At 36.3% G+C, this 21,023-nt stretch overlaps 2 protein-coding genes across 5 annotated transcripts; both read left to right on the forward strand.

Moving 5' to 3' along the window:
- The first annotated feature begins 57 nt into the window (after positions 1-57).
- si:ch211-266i6.3 (cytoskeleton-associated protein 2) lies at positions 58-15,658 on the forward strand. 4 transcript variants are annotated; one of them, XM_048180771.1, is made up of 7 exons: positions 58-107; positions 11,027-11,097; positions 11,225-12,051; positions 12,891-13,224; positions 13,355-13,415; positions 13,579-13,891; positions 14,338-15,658. In XM_048180771.1, exons 2-7 carry the CDS (start codon positions 11,068-11,070, stop codon positions 14,624-14,626), a joined length of 1,854 nt encoding a protein of 617 aa, XP_048036728.1. In that variant the 5' UTR covers positions 58-107; positions 11,027-11,067; the 3' UTR covers positions 14,627-15,658. The 4 variants fall into 4 exon arrangements, with proteins under 4 accessions (XP_048036728.1, XP_048036729.1, XP_048036730.1 ...); XM_048180772.1 differs by lacking the exon at positions 58-107 and adding an exon at positions 9,771-10,005 and having other exon boundaries at positions 13,612-13,891; XM_048180769.1 differs by lacking the exon at positions 58-107 and adding an exon at positions 9,821-10,005.
- Positions 15,659-16,061: 403 nt separating this feature from the next.
- On the forward strand, positions 16,062-19,913 carry thap12a (THAP domain containing 12a). Its single transcript, XM_048180768.1, has 5 exons — positions 16,062-16,350; positions 16,867-16,987; positions 17,319-17,399; positions 17,541-17,580; positions 17,790-19,913. The coding sequence occupies exons 1-5, from the start codon at positions 16,262-16,264 to the stop codon at positions 19,685-19,687; spliced, it is 2,229 nt and encodes a 742-aa protein (XP_048036725.1). The 5' UTR covers positions 16,062-16,261; the 3' UTR covers positions 19,688-19,913.
- The last annotated feature ends 1,110 nt before the right edge of the window (positions 19,914-21,023 follow it).

Raw genomic sequence — 21,023 nt, forward strand, 5'->3', positions numbered from 1 at the left:
AAATGAGCTGATGCGCTTGGCCAAAGGGGGCGGAGCTTCACGAGCTGATTCTCCGGTGACAGGATTCAGTCAGGACTGCGAATATATGCTGCATGGAGATAGAACAGGTATAGTTTAATTCAATTACGGTTATAACTTATATTGTCTTCTTGTTTTTAATCCACTATATTAGTACAGGCCTGTTGTACCGTCCGAATGATGGGCAAAACTATACAGATGAGTTTTATGACGTTTATTGTACTTCACAGAAAAGATGAAGTGTCCGTTTTCATTCTAGAAAATCACTGTAAGAGCTTAAAGGGTTAGTTCACCCAAAAATGAAAATTTCGTCATTAATTACTCACCCTCATGTCGTTCCAAACCCGGACCTTCGTTCATCTTCAGAACACAGTTTAAGATATTTTAGATTTAGTCCGAGAGCTTTCTGTCCCTCCATTGAAAATGTTTGTATGGTAGACTGTCAATGTCCAGAAAGGTAATAAAAACATCATCAAAGTACTCCATGTGACATCAGTGGGTTAGTTAGAAGTTTTTGAAGCATCGAAAATACATTTGGTCCAAAAATAACAAAAACTACGACTTTATTCTGAATAAAGTTGTAGTTTTTGTTATTTTTGGACCAAAATGTATTTTCGAGGCTTCAAAAAATTCTAACTAACCCACTGATGTCACATGGACTACTTTGATGATGTTTTTATTACCTTTCTGGACATATAGTATACCGTACATACATTTTCAGTTGTGTTGGACACTTTACTCTCACTATGGTCCATGTCCCATTGATCCTTCACCTTTTAGACCTGTTCCTGACTTTGGTGTGGTGGGAAAATCTAACGCCAATCTGAATCCATCTGGCTTAAGCATTTAAAGCAGCCTTTGCTTATGATAAGCAATATAGTTATCATTCTAGTTATATTTATAGTTATCTTTCTCAGTGTAAACTGGCCTTATTATCTGAGGTAATTTTCACAACAATAAATAACTGAAGGCTGGAGCACACTATTAAAATCTGTTCAAATTTTAACATACTAGGCATCATACACTAAAAATGACTGAGGATCACATACTACCAGACTTTCAAGTTTTTCTGAAGAAAAACAAACTCGAGCAGAAACATGCGTCTTTGTTGCTAGAAGATGCATGACAATTGAAAATATGTTCAAAAATCGTCTCAAAATATGTAACCTCAGACTGGACGGATTCATAGTCTGACGCTAAAGAAGTCTGTGCCCATCATACACTGCACTGCTTTTTAAGTCTGACTGCCCAATATTAGCAGACTGTACATCTGGGCAAAAGTCACATTGTGTATTCCAGCCTTAAAGGGGACCTATTATGCCCTATTTAACAAGATGTAAAATTGTCTCTGATGTTCCCAGTGTGTGTATGTGAAGTTTTAGCTCAAAATACCCACAGATAATTTTTTATAGCATGTTAAAATTGCTACTTTTAGTGGTTGAGCAAAAACAAGCTGTTTCAGTGCGGTCCCTTTAAATGCAAATGAGCTGCTGCGCTCGGCCTAAGAGGGCGGAGCTTCACGAGCTGATTCTCCGGTGACAGGAGTCAGTCAGGACGCGCTATAATGTCAGAAACTGCGAATATATGAACAGGTATAGTTTAGTTCAATTATTGTACTTCACACAAAAGGTGAAGCGTCTGTTTTCACTCTAGAAAATCTCGGTAAGAGCTTAAAGGCAGGGTAGGTAAAAAATGTATAAAAAACTTTTTTTTCTAAATTTGTTTAAACTTTATTTATATATCAATACATATTTAAAATGTAAGTACTCTGAAAAAGAAAGTATAAAAATCGAGTGTCTGTAGACCTCTCACGACTGTTTTAAAGACAGCTCATTATTTCCATTCACTCCACCCCCTCCCTTCTGGGCTCCTTCCAAAGCCACGCCCCCAAAACGCATGAACGTGCGACTCCGACCACTGAGCTGGAAGACGCATTATTTACCTGAGACGAGCGGAGAGGAAGGAGCACAGTGCATGTAGTGACATCATGTCAGAATCACATGTAATAAAAATAACTTTATAATTATGAAGATAAACATAATTTAATTCGCTAACGAGTTAGTTATCTATAAGGCAAAGCTAAAAACAGGTTGCATGATACACGTTTTTCCATTACCATCATTTACACTGTGATGAAGATGAATTTCGTGTAAGATTCATAACATATACGTTGTTCTACAGATAAACAGAGTAACATACACTCAAATATCAACTCACAACTGCATTGCAGACACAAAATAATAACACACACATACAACAAAGTGTGTACAACACACACAGATACAAGATAAAGACATCAGTAAACATAGGTAGAGAATATAAAAACAAAACAAAGGCGAAAAAAAACGTGCAGATAAACTTACAGGTGAACATGGTAAAAGAGTTAGACAGAGGGTAAATATAGTTCTAAGAAAAGTTCATAGATGCGGAGTAACGTTAGGCCTATATCTGTTAAACATGTATTTAGTTATCTAAAGCAAAAATATGCACAATTCAACACTATAGCTATCATCTTGAGCTAGGCCTATAGATTATTTTTCGTCTCTACTACGGCTCGCTAGTAATGTTATGTTAGCTATATTACGCAGCTACGTGTGCTAATGACACATGCTTCATGAAAAAATAAACAAAAAAATATGTATGATCAAAATACAAAAAGAAAGATTTACCTGTCCAGCAGTAATAAAGCCATCAAGGAGTCACTTTTCAGCCCCTTGAGTTCCCTCAGTTCTCGCCATCGCTGGAGAGCCACGCCGATATTAACTCGCGTTTTATTTCTTTGTTTATCCAAAGACTTTTTGTTCATTGCCTTTTCTTGTACTGTTACTGTCTTCCTTTTTTGCCCGGTTTGCCTTCACTAACTGCATAGGCCGGTACTGTGAATTTTGCTTGCTGTTTCTCTGCCATTGTTTTGGTATTCCTAGGATCCATGCCTCTTGAATTCCCCAAATCAAACGTGCGCGCGCAAGTGGGCAGGTCATGTGTGGCAAAAGGGTGGTTGCCATGGTTGCGAGAGAGTGACAGCCGCCTAAGCCAATCCTATGTTTCGTCCCGGATGGAAATAATGAGCTGTGTTTAATACAGATTAAACGGTCTAGAGTCACACGATTTTTATACTTTTTTATTAGAGTTCTTACATTTTAATTATGCATGTATATATATAGAAAGTTTAAACAAATTTGGAACAAAATTTCTTACCTACCCTGCCTTTAATAAAACACTGCAAGTGTGCATTAAAATATTATCCATAAACTCTCTCTCTTATCCTTGTATTATCACCAACAAACATTGCAAATTACACAGAAACACTTGTTACAACTAACAGTAAACAAATATATAAGGACCTTATGCCTTTCGGGTGGTGCTTAATAAACTTTATACCTGTAAATAAACTCAGATGAACTGTAACAAAGTGCCCTCACCTTCATTACTGCCGTATCCAGTATCACTCTGGAGACTGTAAGCTGGATCACGAACAGTTTTTCTTGTATATCCTTGAGTAGCACATTTTAGCACAGTTTCGTACTGTTCCTTTGTATTGAAATTCGTTCAGTGAAATGATTCGCGCAGACATAAACTAATTTCGACAGAACTGAGGGAACATTTTCCTGGAAAACCAAGTTAATCCACCTCGTTTTCAGCAGCTCAGATTTAGGTAGTAAATGAAGAGAGCTATGTGGATTAATCCATCCAGCTACAGAACACCTAAAACGCTTGGGAGACATTCTCGTCAGTGCAGCCATGGCGGACTCGTTGTAAACAACGCGCTCAGGGCAGTTCTATGTTCAAACTTAAGTGTCAGTCAACACTGTGGGCGGGGCCTGTGGCTTTTGTGACGTCACACTGCCAGGGATCTAGAAACGGCTTGTTCTGAGACACTGCTTATGATTTATGGGGATTTAATAAAAAAAGGAGTGGGTGGATTTTTATCATTATAGGGTGGTTGTGTACACACACTGCCAACACACATTTATGTCCAAACACCATGCAAAAGTGAATTTTGCATAATAGGTCCCCTTTAAAGTCGACAGGAAATAGAAGTTGCAAAGTCTTTTATTCCATATTGTGACATATATCCGAGTGAAACGGCTTCACAAACAAGAAAAAATGTTGGCCGGGACTTGATATTGTCCATTGGGAATTGATTGGATTGTGGTGGTTTGCTGTTGCTGTGATCATGGCTGTGATCTCATGTGAGTGACAGGTTGTCCCGCCCTCGGGTAAATAGGTAAACGAGAAGAGATGTTGCTGCAAGTGGGAGGGGAAATTATTTGGATTAAAGATTAAAAGGGTACATGAATAAAAAAACATTGTGTTGTGCATGGATTAATTATTCAATAATATCATGATAATATCATTTTACTGAAATGTTTCATTAAAAAGAATAGTCAATTTTGATTTCATGGTGACTTTTAGACTCAAGGTGGAGATCATTTGAAACAAAAGAGAGCAAGTCTGCAGTGTGATACAAGGGACATGAAGGTAGCAATTCTATCATCCCTCAAAGAAGATGCCTGATAGTATATGACAAGGTTTAGTGTTAGTGTAGATTAAATACAGAACAGGGAATGGTTGATTTTGTTTTTGGCTTGATGTTTAGAGCCATATGGTTGTCATCAGTGCCATATGTAAAGTTTGAAGGGCTGCTCTAAATAAAGATGTTTCCAAATTTAAAGGTGAAAAATTGCAAGCACTGTTTAATTTTAAGGATTTTTTTTAACATCAGGACTGAATATATATATATATATATATATATATATATATATATATATATATATATATATATATATATATATATATATATATATGACAGAAAACAATGCTTTTCACAGCCAGTGTCCACTTAAACAGAATAACGAAATGTTGATTGTGCTTGATTATCCAACCAGTATCTTTTGGTCCCAAAATGAGTCTAGACACACAATTACAGACAAGGAAAATGAGTTGCCCTTCTTTATTTAAAATGAATAAAGGGCAGAAATGACCATACGTGTGTGACAGACCTCACATAATCATGCAGTCAGCAGAATGTCTCATGAATTAAATATTGCATTAATTAAAGTGGAACCCTTGAGGGAAGCAATTTGAGGTCACAGTTGGAGTCATAGCCTTACAGCTATAAGCTCCTTATTTACTCGTTATCACACTGAAATTAAGGTACATTTCACAGTCATACTTGTTCAAATGGGTTGTGCGTAGAGCTGGTTTAGTGGCTGCCATCTTCTGCCATCTAGTGGCTGAAGGTGTTTTTCATGCACTTGCCCCATGTGGATCACAAGTACAACACATGAACTGTGAATGTCCAAACTTCTCAAACAAGTAGTTATGCAGGTGTGTAGTATAAATATATTCGAAGACATGTTACATCCACCATGTTGGATTTGTCCTTGTGCGTGTTATTTGACTAACAAAAACCATGAACACAATTTACTTTTCATCTTTTCATCAACCTAATAAACCTCTTGAAGTGCACCCCTTTTTGAGCCCCAAACAGGAAAATTATCAGAGGTGTAAAGAGTACCTGAAAACCGTACTTGAGTAAAAGTACTGATACCTTACATCGAAAATGACTCCACTACAAGTTACAAGTAACCAATTCCAATACGACTTGAGTAAAAGTCTTAAAGTATCTGATTTTAACAGTACTTTAGTATTTTACTCATGCTGAATGTAGCCTCAGAGATGCACTAGTCCTGAGAGACATGCCAGTGAAATTAAGAAACAATTGATTTGTGAGATGAGAAATAAAGTTTATTTTCTAAAATCAAAATAAAACTGAACACCTCAATGTTGCAATAAATCAAGGTCAACACAACAACCTTTTAAACGTCTAGAAACTCTCAAGTCCCAGTCGAGCTCAAGTGGTCATAAGTAAACCAAATATCCTTCAAAACGGTCTTGTCAATATAGTGGATGAATAAAACAATGTTAAGTAAAATGAAACAGTCAAAGTCTACTGTATGTGCTGGTTTGAGCCTCATCATAGCTGCAGTCATTTCCTCATCTAATAAATAAAACATCTGCGATCAGCAAATGCCTGCTAATGAACTCACATTCACGTAAAGTAACCTTGTTGACAAGTTTTGGGTGAGTAAAGGCAAAACGCACAAGATACCTTCAATGCCCTTAGATCGCTTCTTTATAGCAGAAATAAACTGCTGCAGAAAAAGTTAGCTGCCATGAAAAATGTAATTTGTAATTCCATTACTCATCACAAATGTTGTGGAGTAAAAAGTACATTTACTTGCTCAAAAATGTAGTCAAGTAGAGTAAAAGTTGCCAATATCTTTGATACTCAGTACAACTACAAAGTAACCAAAAAGATACTTAAAGGTGCCGTAGAACGTTCTTTCACAAGATGTAATATAAGTCTAAGGTGTCCCCTGAATGTGTCTGTGAAGTTTCAGCTCAAAAGTACCCCATAGATTTTACCCCATAGACCACCACCCCCTCCCCCACCCCCGAGCTCTTGACTATAAATGCAGTTATACAGTGCATAAACAAAGTTCACACAGCTAATATAACCCTCAAATGGATTTTTACAAGATGTTCGTCATGCATGCTGCATGCATGCGTCGGATCATGTGAGTATAGTATTTATTTGGATGTTTACATTTGATTCTGAATGAGTTTGAGGCTGTGCTCCTTGGCTAAACTATAACATTACACACTGTTGGAGAGATTTATAAAGAATGAAGTTGTGTTTATGAATTATACAGACTGCAAGTGTTTAAAAATGAAAATAGCGACGGCTCTTGTCTCCGCGAATACAGTAAGAAACGATGGTAACTTTAACCACATTTAACAGTACATTAGCAACATGCTAACGAAACATTTAGAAAAACAATTTACAAATATCACTAAAAATATCATGATATCATGGATCATGTCATTTATTATTGCTCCATCTGCCATTTTTCGCTATTGTCCTTGATTGCTTACTCTGTTGATTCAGCTGTGCACAGATCCAGACATTAATACTGGTTGCCCTTGTGTAATGCTTTGAACATGGGCTGGCATATGCAAATATTGGGGGAGTACATATTAATGATCCCGACTGTTACGTAACAGCCGGTGTTATGTTGAGGTTCGCCTGTTCTTCGGAAGTCTTTTAAACAAATGAGATTTACATAAGAAGGAGGAAGCAATGGAGTTTGAAACTCAATGTATGTCTTTTCCATGTACGTAACTCTTGTTATTCAACTATGCCAAGGTAAATTCAATTTTTGATTCTAGGGCACCTTTAAGTACAGTAAGTACTTTACACCTCTGAAAATGACATGCTTGGACTCAAATGGTTGTCTTTCCTAAATCATTTAGCATGGTTTTGGTATCATTTGAAAGACAAATTGAGCTTTATTCTCAAAGTTCTCAAAATAAAAAGTTAGACAAGCTGAAGTTTAATGGAATGAAAATGTTTTTTTGCACAACATTGTTTGATCATTGAAAAAATAACCAAAATGCCCGCGAAAGCTAGAAATACACTGGGCCCAAAGTCACAAGTCTTAAGAAGTTATGTATCAAGTTTGAGAACGATATAACAAAAAATAAGGTTCCTGCAAGTTTTTTTTTTTTCTTGAATAGTGCCTATTTAAAAAATGGCCACTTGGAGCTCCAGAGTGACCCTTGGTAAGAAAATGATCTGAGGGCTAGAAAAAACCTGGAGAAAACTGATAATTACTTTTACATGTACCACATATACTAAACCATTATTTAAAAATGTAAAATAATTACAAACAATTTAATGATGTTAAAAGTTTGTGTTTTTTATTTAAAAAAAAAATCTGTGAACACGAGTTTAGTGTTTTAACCTAGTAAATTTACACGAAACCTAGCTGTATACAAAAGAAAAAAGAACAAAAGGACCTTTTTACAACCTTTAAACATAAAATGAAAGTACATTGATCGCCAGTTGTTCACAGAACAATCATGTAACCATACATAAACATCACTAGGCTATCGTAAACAATAGATATCATATTGATGATCGATTCAGGCAGCAATCGGCCTCCAAAAGCAATGGTTTGGAGGCTATTTATAAACTATAGAGTATGGGAACGTGACGTCAGCGACGCATTGCATTCTGGGACTTTAGGTCACCGTCAGTACAGTAGAGACTGGGAAATAGTGGAGGAAGATGTTAAAATTTATATTATACAGTTAAAAACATATTAGAATGGCGAACGCTGGCTGTGTTATGAACTATCTGCATATACTGACCAGCGTGGAAAACGGATGTGAAATGAAGCGCCATTTTGTCCCATTTTCGGGACATTCTAAAACGCTTAATGTGGCGTAATGTAAGTAAACGTCATACTAATAGCCAAGAATTTGAACGCAACGCGTTTAATTTCACGTTAAACGCTTTCCTCCCATAGAAACTATGTACAGCAAAGCAGATGAGCCCAGAATATGAACAAAATGCGTCTTATTACACGTTAAGTCACTGTCCATTAAGCGTTTTCTTTATGGGAGGAAAATGCGTATGTGTTAAATGTGTTGCGTTCATATTCTGGGCTTATCTGCTTTTCTGTACATAGTAAACACCAAACTAATAAAGCATACTAAGTTTAGTTTGTTAATAACACTGTTTTAGTAAATTAAGCCACGTTATGCATTTTCACATTATGCGTTAGAATGTCCCTCATCTGCCTTCCAGCTTAGAAACGACACAATGGTGAAAGTGAAACTCAATGAAAATAAACTTGAACAAAATGTGGCTTTTTCATTTGTATTTATTACAGATTAATAACTTCTGATCCACTTGAATATGTAAGTGCTCACGCCATTAATAATGTACGAAAACACGTTTAGAACTGTCATTTGTGATATAGCTCGTTGCGATCACTCTCCGTGTTCATAAAGCAACACCTCTGATTCATTGTTCAGCTTGTCTCGGTAAGAAATTATGTATTTATTCTATTTAGGTCCAGTAAAACTTACTTGGTGTAGCGACTCCACAATATAATTAATTTCAGAGCTGCATTACAGAGGGTCGTGCTCTATGTTATCCCTTAATGCTTAACATGAAGAAATCAGGGCTATCATCATATAAATATCATATGCTGGCTGAGATCAATCTATTGTGTTTATTATTTTATCTGGCAAATATATCGGTGCCGTTTAGTTATTAAAAACTGCAATAGAGAAATCACTTTGGTCCTGTGTGTGGTCCGATAGAAGGCGTCAGTGTGATTTCTATGTGTGTGTATATCATGTCCTGGCCACACGACTGGGCGATCGAATCAACACAAGAGATTCATATATTAGTCCATTTATTCTAAGCAAGTGCAAGCAGCTCTCAAAAAAAATTAACGTAAATAGTCGTTTTCTCATCTGGTGATTTGTATTTGTTGTCATTGTACGCTCCTGAGCGTGACCTAAAACATGGCGGCGACTACCCAGAATGCAATGCGCAGTGACGTAGTTTGCCAAGCTCTATAATCGCAACGATAGCTAATCATTCAGGCACGTTTAGTTGGGCTTATTTGTTTGTCGATTGTATATGATCGTATGTAATTTAGTATTTACCTTAGACTAGAGGATATCGATTCTAAGCAATTTATTTGAATTGCAACTACGAAATAGAACAATTGTTTCTTAAATCGACAGTTTTTGTATTCATAAAAGCACTTTTTTATTTAAAATACATTTCATTAAACGTTAATGTAATTAGACTGGAATTTAGGGCAGCTGGATTCGTCCAAAACACTGAGCAGTTGTTAGAGGAATTTTATTTTGGTTCAAAACAGGCAGCACCCAGTTTTCAGAAAAGAGGTGGGGCCGACTCGATTTTTATCACGTGATCAGAAGCAGCCAATACGATTCGTCGGCTAGAGTGACTCACAAACGGTCATCCCCAATCCGACAGCTCGCGCGCTGAACTCAAATCTGTTTGAAAAAGCGTGCACTGTAATTCAGTTTTTGACTGAGATCCTCTTATACTTGACTTGTTTTGCCTGACTGATTGAAGAAGCCTCAGATAACGTAAGTAAGATGTTGTTTTGTCAGCCGTTATCAATGTTTTGTGAGTATTGGCATGATTTAGATTTTTTTTGAAGCGTGGTAGAATAACAGTGACTCCTTGCTGATTCTTTAGTAACGTTAATACTGCTAGAAAGCCGGTAATTATTTTTTAGCAGTTAATCTGTTCGACATGTTCATATGTAACGTTATTCATATAACGTTATGTCTGGTCACAACCCCCTGTTTCCATTTTCTAATAAAATATGTTTTTCTCTTACCTAGCGTCGTCAGATTAAAAATTATATGTGTCATGTTAAATATTAGTCATAAATAATGACAAATCTAGCATTCACTTCAATAATGAATAAATTGAGACTAGTTTATTTTGCATATTTGCAGTTTTGGGGTGTTGTTACCTATTTAATATGGCCTAGTTAAAATGGAACTCCCAAACAATTATGTATTGTATAATTATATATTGTACAATTATTACTACGTTACATGTTAACCCATCAACACACACACACACATATATATATATATATATATGGTCACTATATATATGGTCAATATATATATATGGTCAATATATATATATATATATATATATATATATATATATATATATATATATATGTTAACTAATGTCATAAGAAGAAGGTTTTAGGACAACATTGATGAAAGGTTTTGATCTCTTGATCAACATTGATGAAAGGCTTTGATATGTATATATATATATATATATATATATATATATATATATATATATATATATAATTCAGTGTTGTTATTCTAATTTTAAAAAAATGAAAACTAAAATTACAGTGCTTTTTTATATATATATATATATATATATATATATATATATATATATATATATATACACACACACACACACACACACACACACACACACACACACACATATACACAGAGAGAGAGGGGGAGGTATCAAACTGTAAATGGAAAACTATAGGCAGGTAATGTTGAAACTTTTCTTGTTTTGCTTGTTTGACCATTTTAACAATGTGATGTTCTGCAGGGAAGATCATCATCTTTGAAGAACTGCTCTTGCACTGGTAGATGCACAAAATGGAGTCGGTGGTGAGAAAGGTATCATTTCATATTGTGAAGCAGACTAGGTCTTTCATAGATTTAGGACATTATTTCTCACATGTAAGATGTCTGTATACATGAAATGTAGTTTGCTTAATTTTGCCCTTTTATTACTTCTATTTAGAGTAACAAGGAAAACACTAAACCAGTGTGTGGTCCAAAAAAACAAGTCAGCAGTATTGTATCAAAACAAAGAGTGATATGTAAATCGGCACCTCTTAAGTCAAAGAATGATCTTAAGGAGGATAACTCTGGAAAAAGAGAGAAGGAAAAGGATGTTAGACCGACGACCAAAGCTAATGATGCTGATCCTACTAAGCGCAACACACTAAGCCAGGCCTTCCGTACGCAGCAGACTGCAAGACACAGGAAGCTTGTGGAAGAAGTTCAAAAACCACCTTCTACTGTCTCTGCCATTCAGAAATCCAAACCTGGAACGTATAAGGGCCGTGTGGTACAGTCTAAAATCGATTGTTTCAGAAAACCTGGTGGTGATGTGAAGACCACAGAAAAGAAAGTGATTTCAAAACTGGATGCGACCAAACCAAAACCTGAATTGCCTAAAGTCCGGTCCAAGTCTGTTACTTCCCTGCCGGCATCCATTAAACCCAGAGTCAACTCTTTGTCATCTAGATCAAAATCTGTTTCTGATGTTCCGTTGAATGCCACTGAAAAACCAGTCCAGAAGTCAGTTTCTCATAATCGGATACCTCAAAAGGTCCCAGGCTCCATCTCTCAAGCAGGCGCCCCACGACTTGGTGTTCCTCCCAGGCCAGCCCCTCTAGCTATAGGGCGCTCAGCCACCAGCAGACCCATTGTTTCAAAGAAGAAAGAGATGGCGGTGCAAGTGGCAAAACTCAAACCGGCCACCACTGAACAGAATGTCCGCAGACCTGTCACAAGTACAATCAGCCACTACAAAGTGCAAATGGAGACGGCTGAAGAGAGAAGGTGAGTAGTATATAGGTTACTGCCATTGAAACGTTGCAGTCAGTAATATTATTAGGCATATAATTTAAAAGAAAATGTCATTAATGTTATTCTGCTAGGATGCAATAAATTAATCATAAGTGTATTATGGAGATATTTACAATGTTATAAAATATTTCTATTGCAAAAAAACCCTGATAAAAATGTATCATGATTTACAGAAATATATTAAGCTGTGCTGTTTTAAACAGTGATAATAATAAAATGTGCCCAAGAAACATTTCTTGTGCACCAAATCAACATAAGAATAATTTCTGAAGGATCATGTGGCACTGAAAACTGGAACATGGCTGCTGAAAATTAATCTTGGCTATCACAGGGATAAATTACATTGTAAAATGTATTAAAATGGAAATGGTATTTTAAATTGTAAATATTTTTTGATCAAATAAATGCAGCCTTGGTCCGCATAAGATACTTCTTTCGAAAAACATAAAAAATGTACTAATACATTAGTTAATACACTCTGAACAAACATGAACAAACAATGAACGACTGTATTTTGATTAACTAACATTTAACAAAGATTAAAAGATACAGTAACAAATGTGTTTCTCATGGTTAGTTCATGTTAGTTAATACATTAACTAATGTTAACAAATGAATCTTATTGTAAACTGGTGCAAAAAAAAAAAAAAAATATTACCTACACCAAACTTTTGAGCGGTTGTGTATTTTAGATTCTTCAGTCATAACCTGCATGCATAACCTGATCAGTTTTATCTACAAGTGTGACAGTGCACTGATATGAGGATATATTGATGTGGTTGCCAAATGTTTCATTTGTATTCTGCTTTCAGAGCAAAGCTTGCAGAGTGGCTGGCATCTAAGGGAAAGACTCTGAAGAGGCCTCCGATCTCAGAAAAGTCAGCAACCTTTTCACAAAAACCAGCTCCACAGGCTAAAACTGCACCCAAATCAACCATTAGTGCTCAGCCTGTGCCTGCCATCCAGACTGAGGCTGTAAAACCAACCCCTGCATTGAAGACCAACAGCAAAACTGATGATAACAAAGTCCCTGACAATAAACCAGTGTGTTCTAGCGGATCAAGCAATATTATGAATACCACGTTAGACTTGCTGGACAACAGTGATATGGATCTGCCGGTCGACCCAGAGATAAGGATGGAGTCGGTAAGAACCATAAGAGAGCCTTATTTGTCACACACACACACGTGTATATATATATATATATATATATATATATATATATATATTCTCAATCATGTATATTGTCATTATAACTGTAATTTCTGTTTTGCAGTTGGTGATGAACTTGTGTGATAAATTGGAGGCAATGGAGACTCCCTCATCATGTGAAGATGGTTAGTCTCATGCAGATTCTTTATGCAGTAATTGCAAATGAATACTAGTGTAGTATTATTAGAATAAACCAATTTTTGGTTGTGGTGTGATATTTATTTATTTATTTATTTATTTATTAATATATATATATAAATTGCTCATGTTTTTGCAAATCATCGACAGACATAAATGCTGACAAAGCTGATGCGTTGGCAGAGGAAAGAATTGAAGAGCAAGTGGAGGAGCACGAAATGGATAAAGTGTTTGAAATTCTGGAAGAGGAAGAACTGGGGGATGAGGAAGACCCAGAGAGCGACATTACGGAAGACACTAAGATGGCTGGCATAAAGAATGAGGATGATGATCAGAAGGCAAAGGAGAAAAAGCCATTTGAGAGTGAAGATGACAGTGATGAGGAGATGAGGAGTGCCACTCCAGAGATGGCGGGGGCATCCATTGTGAAATACAATGTGAAAACAACTCCATATCTGCAAAGGTGAGTTTGGGGTAATTAAATTTTTTGTAAAAAGACTCTTTATTTGTAAAGGCCTGTTCAAACCAAGCTTGATAACTGTTATTGTCCGCACTGCACCAACGGACAATAATGTACTGTTTATTAAAAGAGTGGTGCTGCAGTAATGTTGTCTGGCACTTTAAATGCTTGTAATCTTTAAAGTGGGGTGGATTCTAATTGGCTGTCAAATGTTTTTATCAGTCAGCTGAACACATTCTTATAGCTTTCCTCTGTGTCATTAATGTCATTAAACCAGTGTCATAGCCTACTTCTCGTTTTTGTTTTTGTAGCTGTGTTGTGGACTTCCCTGTTCTCACAGAATTAGAATGATTTTTAAAACTTTATAATTATTGTTTTGCTTATCCTTGATGTGAACGGGCCTTATGATGTTTAAATATTAATTTGTTTTTCTCGTCATGTCCTTTTAGTGTGAAAAAGAGAATCGATTGCGAAACTGCACCGGCCAGTGGCTCGCGGCGCAAAAGCACCATCAAAGACCTCAAGTTTTTGACACCTGTGCGACGATCCACGCGAATCCAGCGCAAGTCCTCTCGTCTGCCAGGTATGCTGAATGACCATGACACTTGCGTCTCCTCATTGGCTGAGCTGGTACAGATGGATGATGCAGATGCAAGTGCTTACATCTACAGAAAAAACCCAGCACTACTGGAAGACCTGCCTGATCAGCCTGGAGACTTTGAAAAAGTATGCAGTTAAACAATATAAGCTGATACAACACTAATGTCACTTTCAAATTGAAAATGCATACATAACACCTACATTTGAAGTATTCTATGTGACACTATTAAAAATGCTTTATTTTAATATTTAAGTGTTTGTTGCATTTGGCTGCTACTTGGAGTAATCTATTAACTGCAATGGCTTAACGGTTTAAAGGGATAGGTCATCCAAAAATGAAAATTGTCACAATTTACCCACCCCTATTTTGTTCCAAACCTGTATGAGTTTATTTCTTCTATTGAACACAAAAGTAGATATTTTAAAGAATGTGGGTAACCTAACAGCACCCATTGACTTCCATTGTATTAATTTTCCTACTATGGAAGTCAATGGGTGCCGTGACCAAACATTGGTAACCAAACATTCTTTAAAATATCTTTTTGTGTTCAACAGGAGAAAGAAACTCATACAGGTTTGGAACAACACGAGGGTGAGTAAATGACAGAATTTTCATTTTGGGTGAACTATCCCTTTAAGGACAATTTCATTTAAGTTTCTTCTTTGCTAACAAGGCTCATGCAGTGTGTGTGTGTGTGTATATAAAGAGCAATTTCTGTATTTTGTAACATTTTAACTCAACACTGCTTTGTTCATTCTGGAAGTTTAGGGGGAAAAATGGACATTTAGAAAGTAGGATTTGTTTTGTTGTTTTTGTTTTGGACATTATCAAAAAATGAACAGACCAAAGAATGTGTTGCCTTTCACTTCACTTATGTAATTTCTCTTCAAGATGTTTAAGATGCTGTCAGTGTTGCAAATGTTATTGTTCAGCTGTTCATTTTGTCTCTTTAATTTTTCTCCGTTTAATAGTTTTTTTTTTTATGTACAGTAAAGTCATTTATCATTTTAATTAACTAAACCTTGTTGAAGTTCTACAGAGGATTTAATTAATCCCACACTAAGACCATGTCTTTTTAAAGGCAAGATGAGCATTCACTGTATTTTAACCATTCTTTTGATCACTGCACATAAACCTAAAGCATCTTAATAAAGAATATTTAAGTGTAATAAAAATTCTTTAGTGTCATTATTAACATAATAAAAATATTGTTTTTCACTTCTGATGCATGTATTAAAGGGTTTATTTGTTCAAAATGACAAATGTAGTTTATTCACTCTAGTGCTGACTGATGTGAATTACAAATGGAGATGTGCAGGATGAGTTTCAGTCACCATTCACGTTTATTATATGAAAAAGATGAAATGAAAGTGATTGCTGACTGGACTTTTCCTTTTTTAAATTATGAAATAATACGCGAGTAAATTACACTATTTTCGTGTTTGGGAGAACTATTACTTTAATATTGTTCATAAAAAAAATATTATTTTGAATTTTCACGGTTCCTCCCTAACTGCCGCCAATTTCTTCCTGTGAGCGCCCGCTGATTGGCTAAGAATTTGAACTCGCGTTGCGCGAGCAAAGCATTGTGGGACGGACACTAACTCCAACGCGCTTCTCCTCCAGGCCACACAAAGCACTAGAGTGCCGATCAATTTACCGCTTTATTAGTCTTTAAAACTAAATTTTTAAAACTTTCTGAGTGGAATATAATAACAGTGAGTCAAATGATCTGGATTCGCTATTAAGATTCGACTCAGAGTGAACGCACGATGCCTAATTTTTGCGCGGCGCTGAACTGCTCCAGGAACAGCACTCACTCGGTGCTGGCGTTCTTCAGGTTTCCACGGGATCCAGAGAGGTATATTACACACGTTTTCCTCACCTATCCTACTCTTTGTTATCCAGACGATAGGATTTCGCGTTTAACCTTCATTTAACGTAATTCATTTACCAGTACAGACTATGTATTGCTCTGCTGAGCTAGTTAGCTTGCTGACAGATCAGATGCGAGTCTGTCTTATATTAAATAGTGTTTATGTACTACACGAACTATCATTACAGAACTGGGAGTTATTCATCAGGCAGCCCAGCTTTACTCAGCATTTCTGTTGTTCATATAGTCTATATGTTAGCCCAACTGGCTCACAGTTCTGATTGAATGTACTCATCTGTCAAATATATATAAGTTATATATATGAACTGCATTGATATCATTATGAATGTTGTGTGTTTTAGCAGTAATCAAAATTGTGTGTTACAGTAAAACAAAAATTTGCACTATATTATAGTATTACACAGATACAATCTAACATGTTTACATCATTGTTCTTAATAACTGCTATGATGCTCCATTCATGCCATATTTATTCCCTAGATGTAAGAAGTGGGTGGAAAACTGCAGTCGCTCAGACCTGAAGGACAAAACGCCTGACCATCTGAACAAATACCACAGACTCTGTGCTAGGCACTTTGAACCTAACTTGATAACCAAAACCGTAAGTTATAAATTCATGCTGAGTATGTAATTATTGTGGTAGTTTTTTAATGTACTTAATTATATGAATGTGTATGTGTGTAATGGAAATGGTATATTTTAGGTGCTGTTACTGCTCACTTTTCAGTTTACTTCAATTTAATATTTTTTCAAAATCTAAATATTCCAAAAACTGCATGTATAGTTATTATACAAGTATTAGAAATTGCTGTATAAAATAAGATAGCATGTAAAACTACTGGACACTATAGCTTTGCATCACAACTTCCCATCAATAAATAACATGTGATCTCTAACATACTGCATTGCACATTATTGTGATTATTATCCAGAGCCCTTTCAGGACTGTACTAAAGGATACTGCGGTACCAACCATATTTGACAATCCTTCCTTCAAACGATCAAATAATGAGGTAATATTTGCTCAATATGTATTAATTTATGTGATACTGAACTGGATTATGACAGTCTCTTTACATTTCAAATGAAAGTTGTCAATTATGTCTACATTCTGAATGTGAGTGGTTTACTAAAAACATCAAATTCTATAACAGACAGAAAATAAGGATGCCCCTGAAGCGAAGAAGAGTAAATGTGAGTTGTTTTGTTTGTGTCTTTGTTTTATGATTCAGAACTATCGCAATATAATTTTTCCTCACATATTTACACACTCCTTGCAAAATCTGCAATTTGAAATAAAATTTTTTTTTTTTTTAGTAATGCCATAATAAAGCGATTCTACATTCTATATATTTATATGTATTCCACAAAATAATTACACAAATATTTTTTTACATTCTCAGCGGACTCTCAAAGTGAGGAACCTAAAGATAATAGTGAGACAACAACCAAAGAGATCAGTGCAAGCAAAAATGGTGATGGGGTTGACAGCAGCCCCCAGATCATTGATGAGGAAACACTCAATAAAGAGTATCTGAAGTCTCTGTTTGATGTTGTCGTGATGATGGGCACACAGAATATCCCTCTGCATGGGCACTCTGACAAAGAACCCAGAAGCAAAAGCTTCACTCCCAGCAACTTCCAGGCACTGTTGGAGTACCGAATCAATGCAGGCGACGAATTCCTCAGAAAGAAGTTCGAGGGGTCGCCTGTAAACCTCGAGTACTGCTCCTCTACTCAATTGCAGCAGATGCTGGAAGTGATGGAAAAGTGCATTCGTGAAGAGCTTTTGGCTGATGTTAAAGAAGGACGCTTCTTCTCTTTGGTTGTAGACAACCTGGTTGAGATAGGCAAAGAGAGCCATCTCCCGTTGTTCATCCGTTTCGTGGACAAGACCAACTGCCTCCGGGAGGAATTTGTCGGGTTCCTGCTCTTTGAAGGTGATGTGGAGGCGATCACCGAGAGGCTTGTTGCTGAAGTGACTGAGAAATGTGGCCTGGACATGCAGTATTGCAGAGGACAGGCATATTTGTGTTCTGGTGTGTCCGCTATGAAGGTTAAAGCGGTGGTGGCCAGAATAGCTGAGCTGCACCCACTAGCCGTTCTCACCCCTTGCTCCAATTGCTCCTTGAACATCTGCCTGGCAAACACAATGACGTTCACAGGAGTGCATCTCGTCATGTCTACCCTGAAAAAGCTGGATGCATTTTTCAGTAAATCGCCCTTGTTGCAAAATCAGTTGGAAAGTGCTATTTCAATCTACTACCAGGGAAATGAAGAGAAAGCCAATGCCCTCAAGGAGGCATGTAATTCGAAATGGACTGAGCAGCACGATACATTCGAAGTAGCTGTTGACCTCCTGGAGTCTCTCCTGCTTTGCATGGATAGCGTCCATGACAACGAAGATCACAAATGGAACGATGAAGTGGCACACAACGCCTTCATCATATCCGAGGCATTGGCTGATTTTGAATTTGTCATGACGTTAGTGGTGCTGAAAAACGCCCTTTCCTTCACCAGAGCATTTGGTAAGAATCTGCAAGGGCAAACGAATGAGGTCTTCTTCGCATCTAACAGTCTAACTGCTGTTCTGCATTCGCTGAATGAAGTTTACGATAATATTGAGGTCTACCATGAATTCTGGTTCGAGGAAGCCGTCAATCTGGCTGCAGCCCTTGAAATCCCGGTCAAAGTACCCAGGCTGTACTTCAGAAAACGACCAACGTCTGGTGAGGAAATCCAACCTGAGACCTACTATAAAGAGCAAGTCACCATTCCTGTGGTCAGCCATGTGATTAAGGAGCTCACTGACCTTTTTTCTGAAAATCATCTGAAGGCCTTGAAGTCCTTGTCACTTGTCCCTGCCATCATGGGACAGTTGAAGTTCAACACCACAGAGGAGACCAGTGTAGACATTTATAAAGATGACCTGCTGAACCCAGACACCTTTCCTGCTGAGTTGCACTGCTGGAAGATCAAATGGAAGCATGGAACTAAAGATGTTGTATTGCCATCGACCATCTACGAGACACTTCAGCTGTCTGATGTGAAGTTCTTCCCCAACGTGTGTGCTCTCCTGAAAGTCCTGTACAATCTGCCGGTCTTTGCTCTGACGAATGAGAAATGCAGCACTGCGAAACAACGACTGACAGCATACCTGGAAGACACACCTGTGCACCACAGAAACAAGAGTATGACCCTGTTCTATATTAACTCTGCCATTAAGCATGATTTGGACAACATGGTGGAGACATACTTGAAAATGTATCCAGATAGTGATCCATCGGAGAAACGTGATTGATTACAGGGAGCAGTGCAGTCTTATTTATGGCAGTATGATGACTCTGCTTGTCAATCAGCAGTTTGTAATTTTGCAGCTATAATTTTGTTACTTTTGCTTTCATGTACAGTCGACCAAGATTACCAGGACTCTAGCCTTTTCTTATCGTCCTACTGTTTCATTTAGCATTGTGTATATAAACATGTACCCCCGATTTGAAAACATTAAAAAGATATTTTCCTGTCCAGCTCCATGAATGTGTCTTGAAATTGTTCAATGTATTTTTCAGAATTAAATACATTTCTGCAAAAAGGTAAAAATCTTTTATTTTCTGTTCTTCATCTTTGGTATAATTTTATATTAAATCAACTTTTTTAATTTGTACTGTCAAATAAATTATGATTTCCTTTGGAAACTGTTATTACATTTAATAATATATATTTCTATAAAGAATATAGAAATATGCTTTACAGATTTAATGTAGCCTACATTAAATTTTCAATTATTATGTCATGCACATAAATATTTATTTTGGATGCATGTTACATTTACTAAAGATTTATATTGCCATATCACAAACCTTAGCTATTTCACTGGTACATTATTTATTAATCCCGAGACTTTTGATTGTAGCATCAAAACACCATATATTACCTCGTTTATTCACAAATTTAAGTCCAACCAAGTGAGCATGTGTTATACTCTTTGGAAAACCAGTTCAAATCCCATTGCTGAACAAACCTATAAAGGTTTAAAAACATTAAATCTGTGTTTAATGGAAAAATACTCCAAAGTAGAATAGAAAACTGGCAAACAATAACTACCAGATTAAATTTTTCAATTAATATTTTTTATTAATATTTAAACATTAATATAACTTCAAATTAGAATACATATTAATACATGTACCAAATATCGTGGTTGTGTTATGACATCTTTTAGAGGAGCAAACTGAAATTAAAAATCTGTATGAAATGAACATGAAATCGAGACAGTCTGAACCAATTTAATTTATTGTTGACAACTGTGTAGAGTATATCAACAACTCTTATTAGATCCTTCAAAGTCAAATATTATTGGGATTAAATGGGTTTAACTAACTGTTGCATGCATACTTAAACCTATAAAATAGTTATGAATTAATATGAAGTGTTATTAAATGGGTGTGACCTCGAATGTTCACGTGGGTTACAAAAAAACATTTGGCGCCTCGTGGAGAAGGGAAACAATTTGTATTTTAATTATAACTTGTAATATATATTTTTAAAAAATAATCAGTTGTGCAGCATTTTTTTTTTTTTTACTTAATCTGTAGTCTAAATGCACGCGAGAAGGGGAACGAATCACAGTGATATAG

The sequence above is a fragment of the Megalobrama amblycephala genome, linkage group LG2 (assembly GCF_018812025.1).
Source record: "Megalobrama amblycephala isolate DHTTF-2021 linkage group LG2, ASM1881202v1, whole genome shotgun sequence".
NCBI classification, from domain to species: Eukaryota; Metazoa; Chordata; class Actinopteri; order Cypriniformes; family Xenocyprididae; genus Megalobrama; species Megalobrama amblycephala.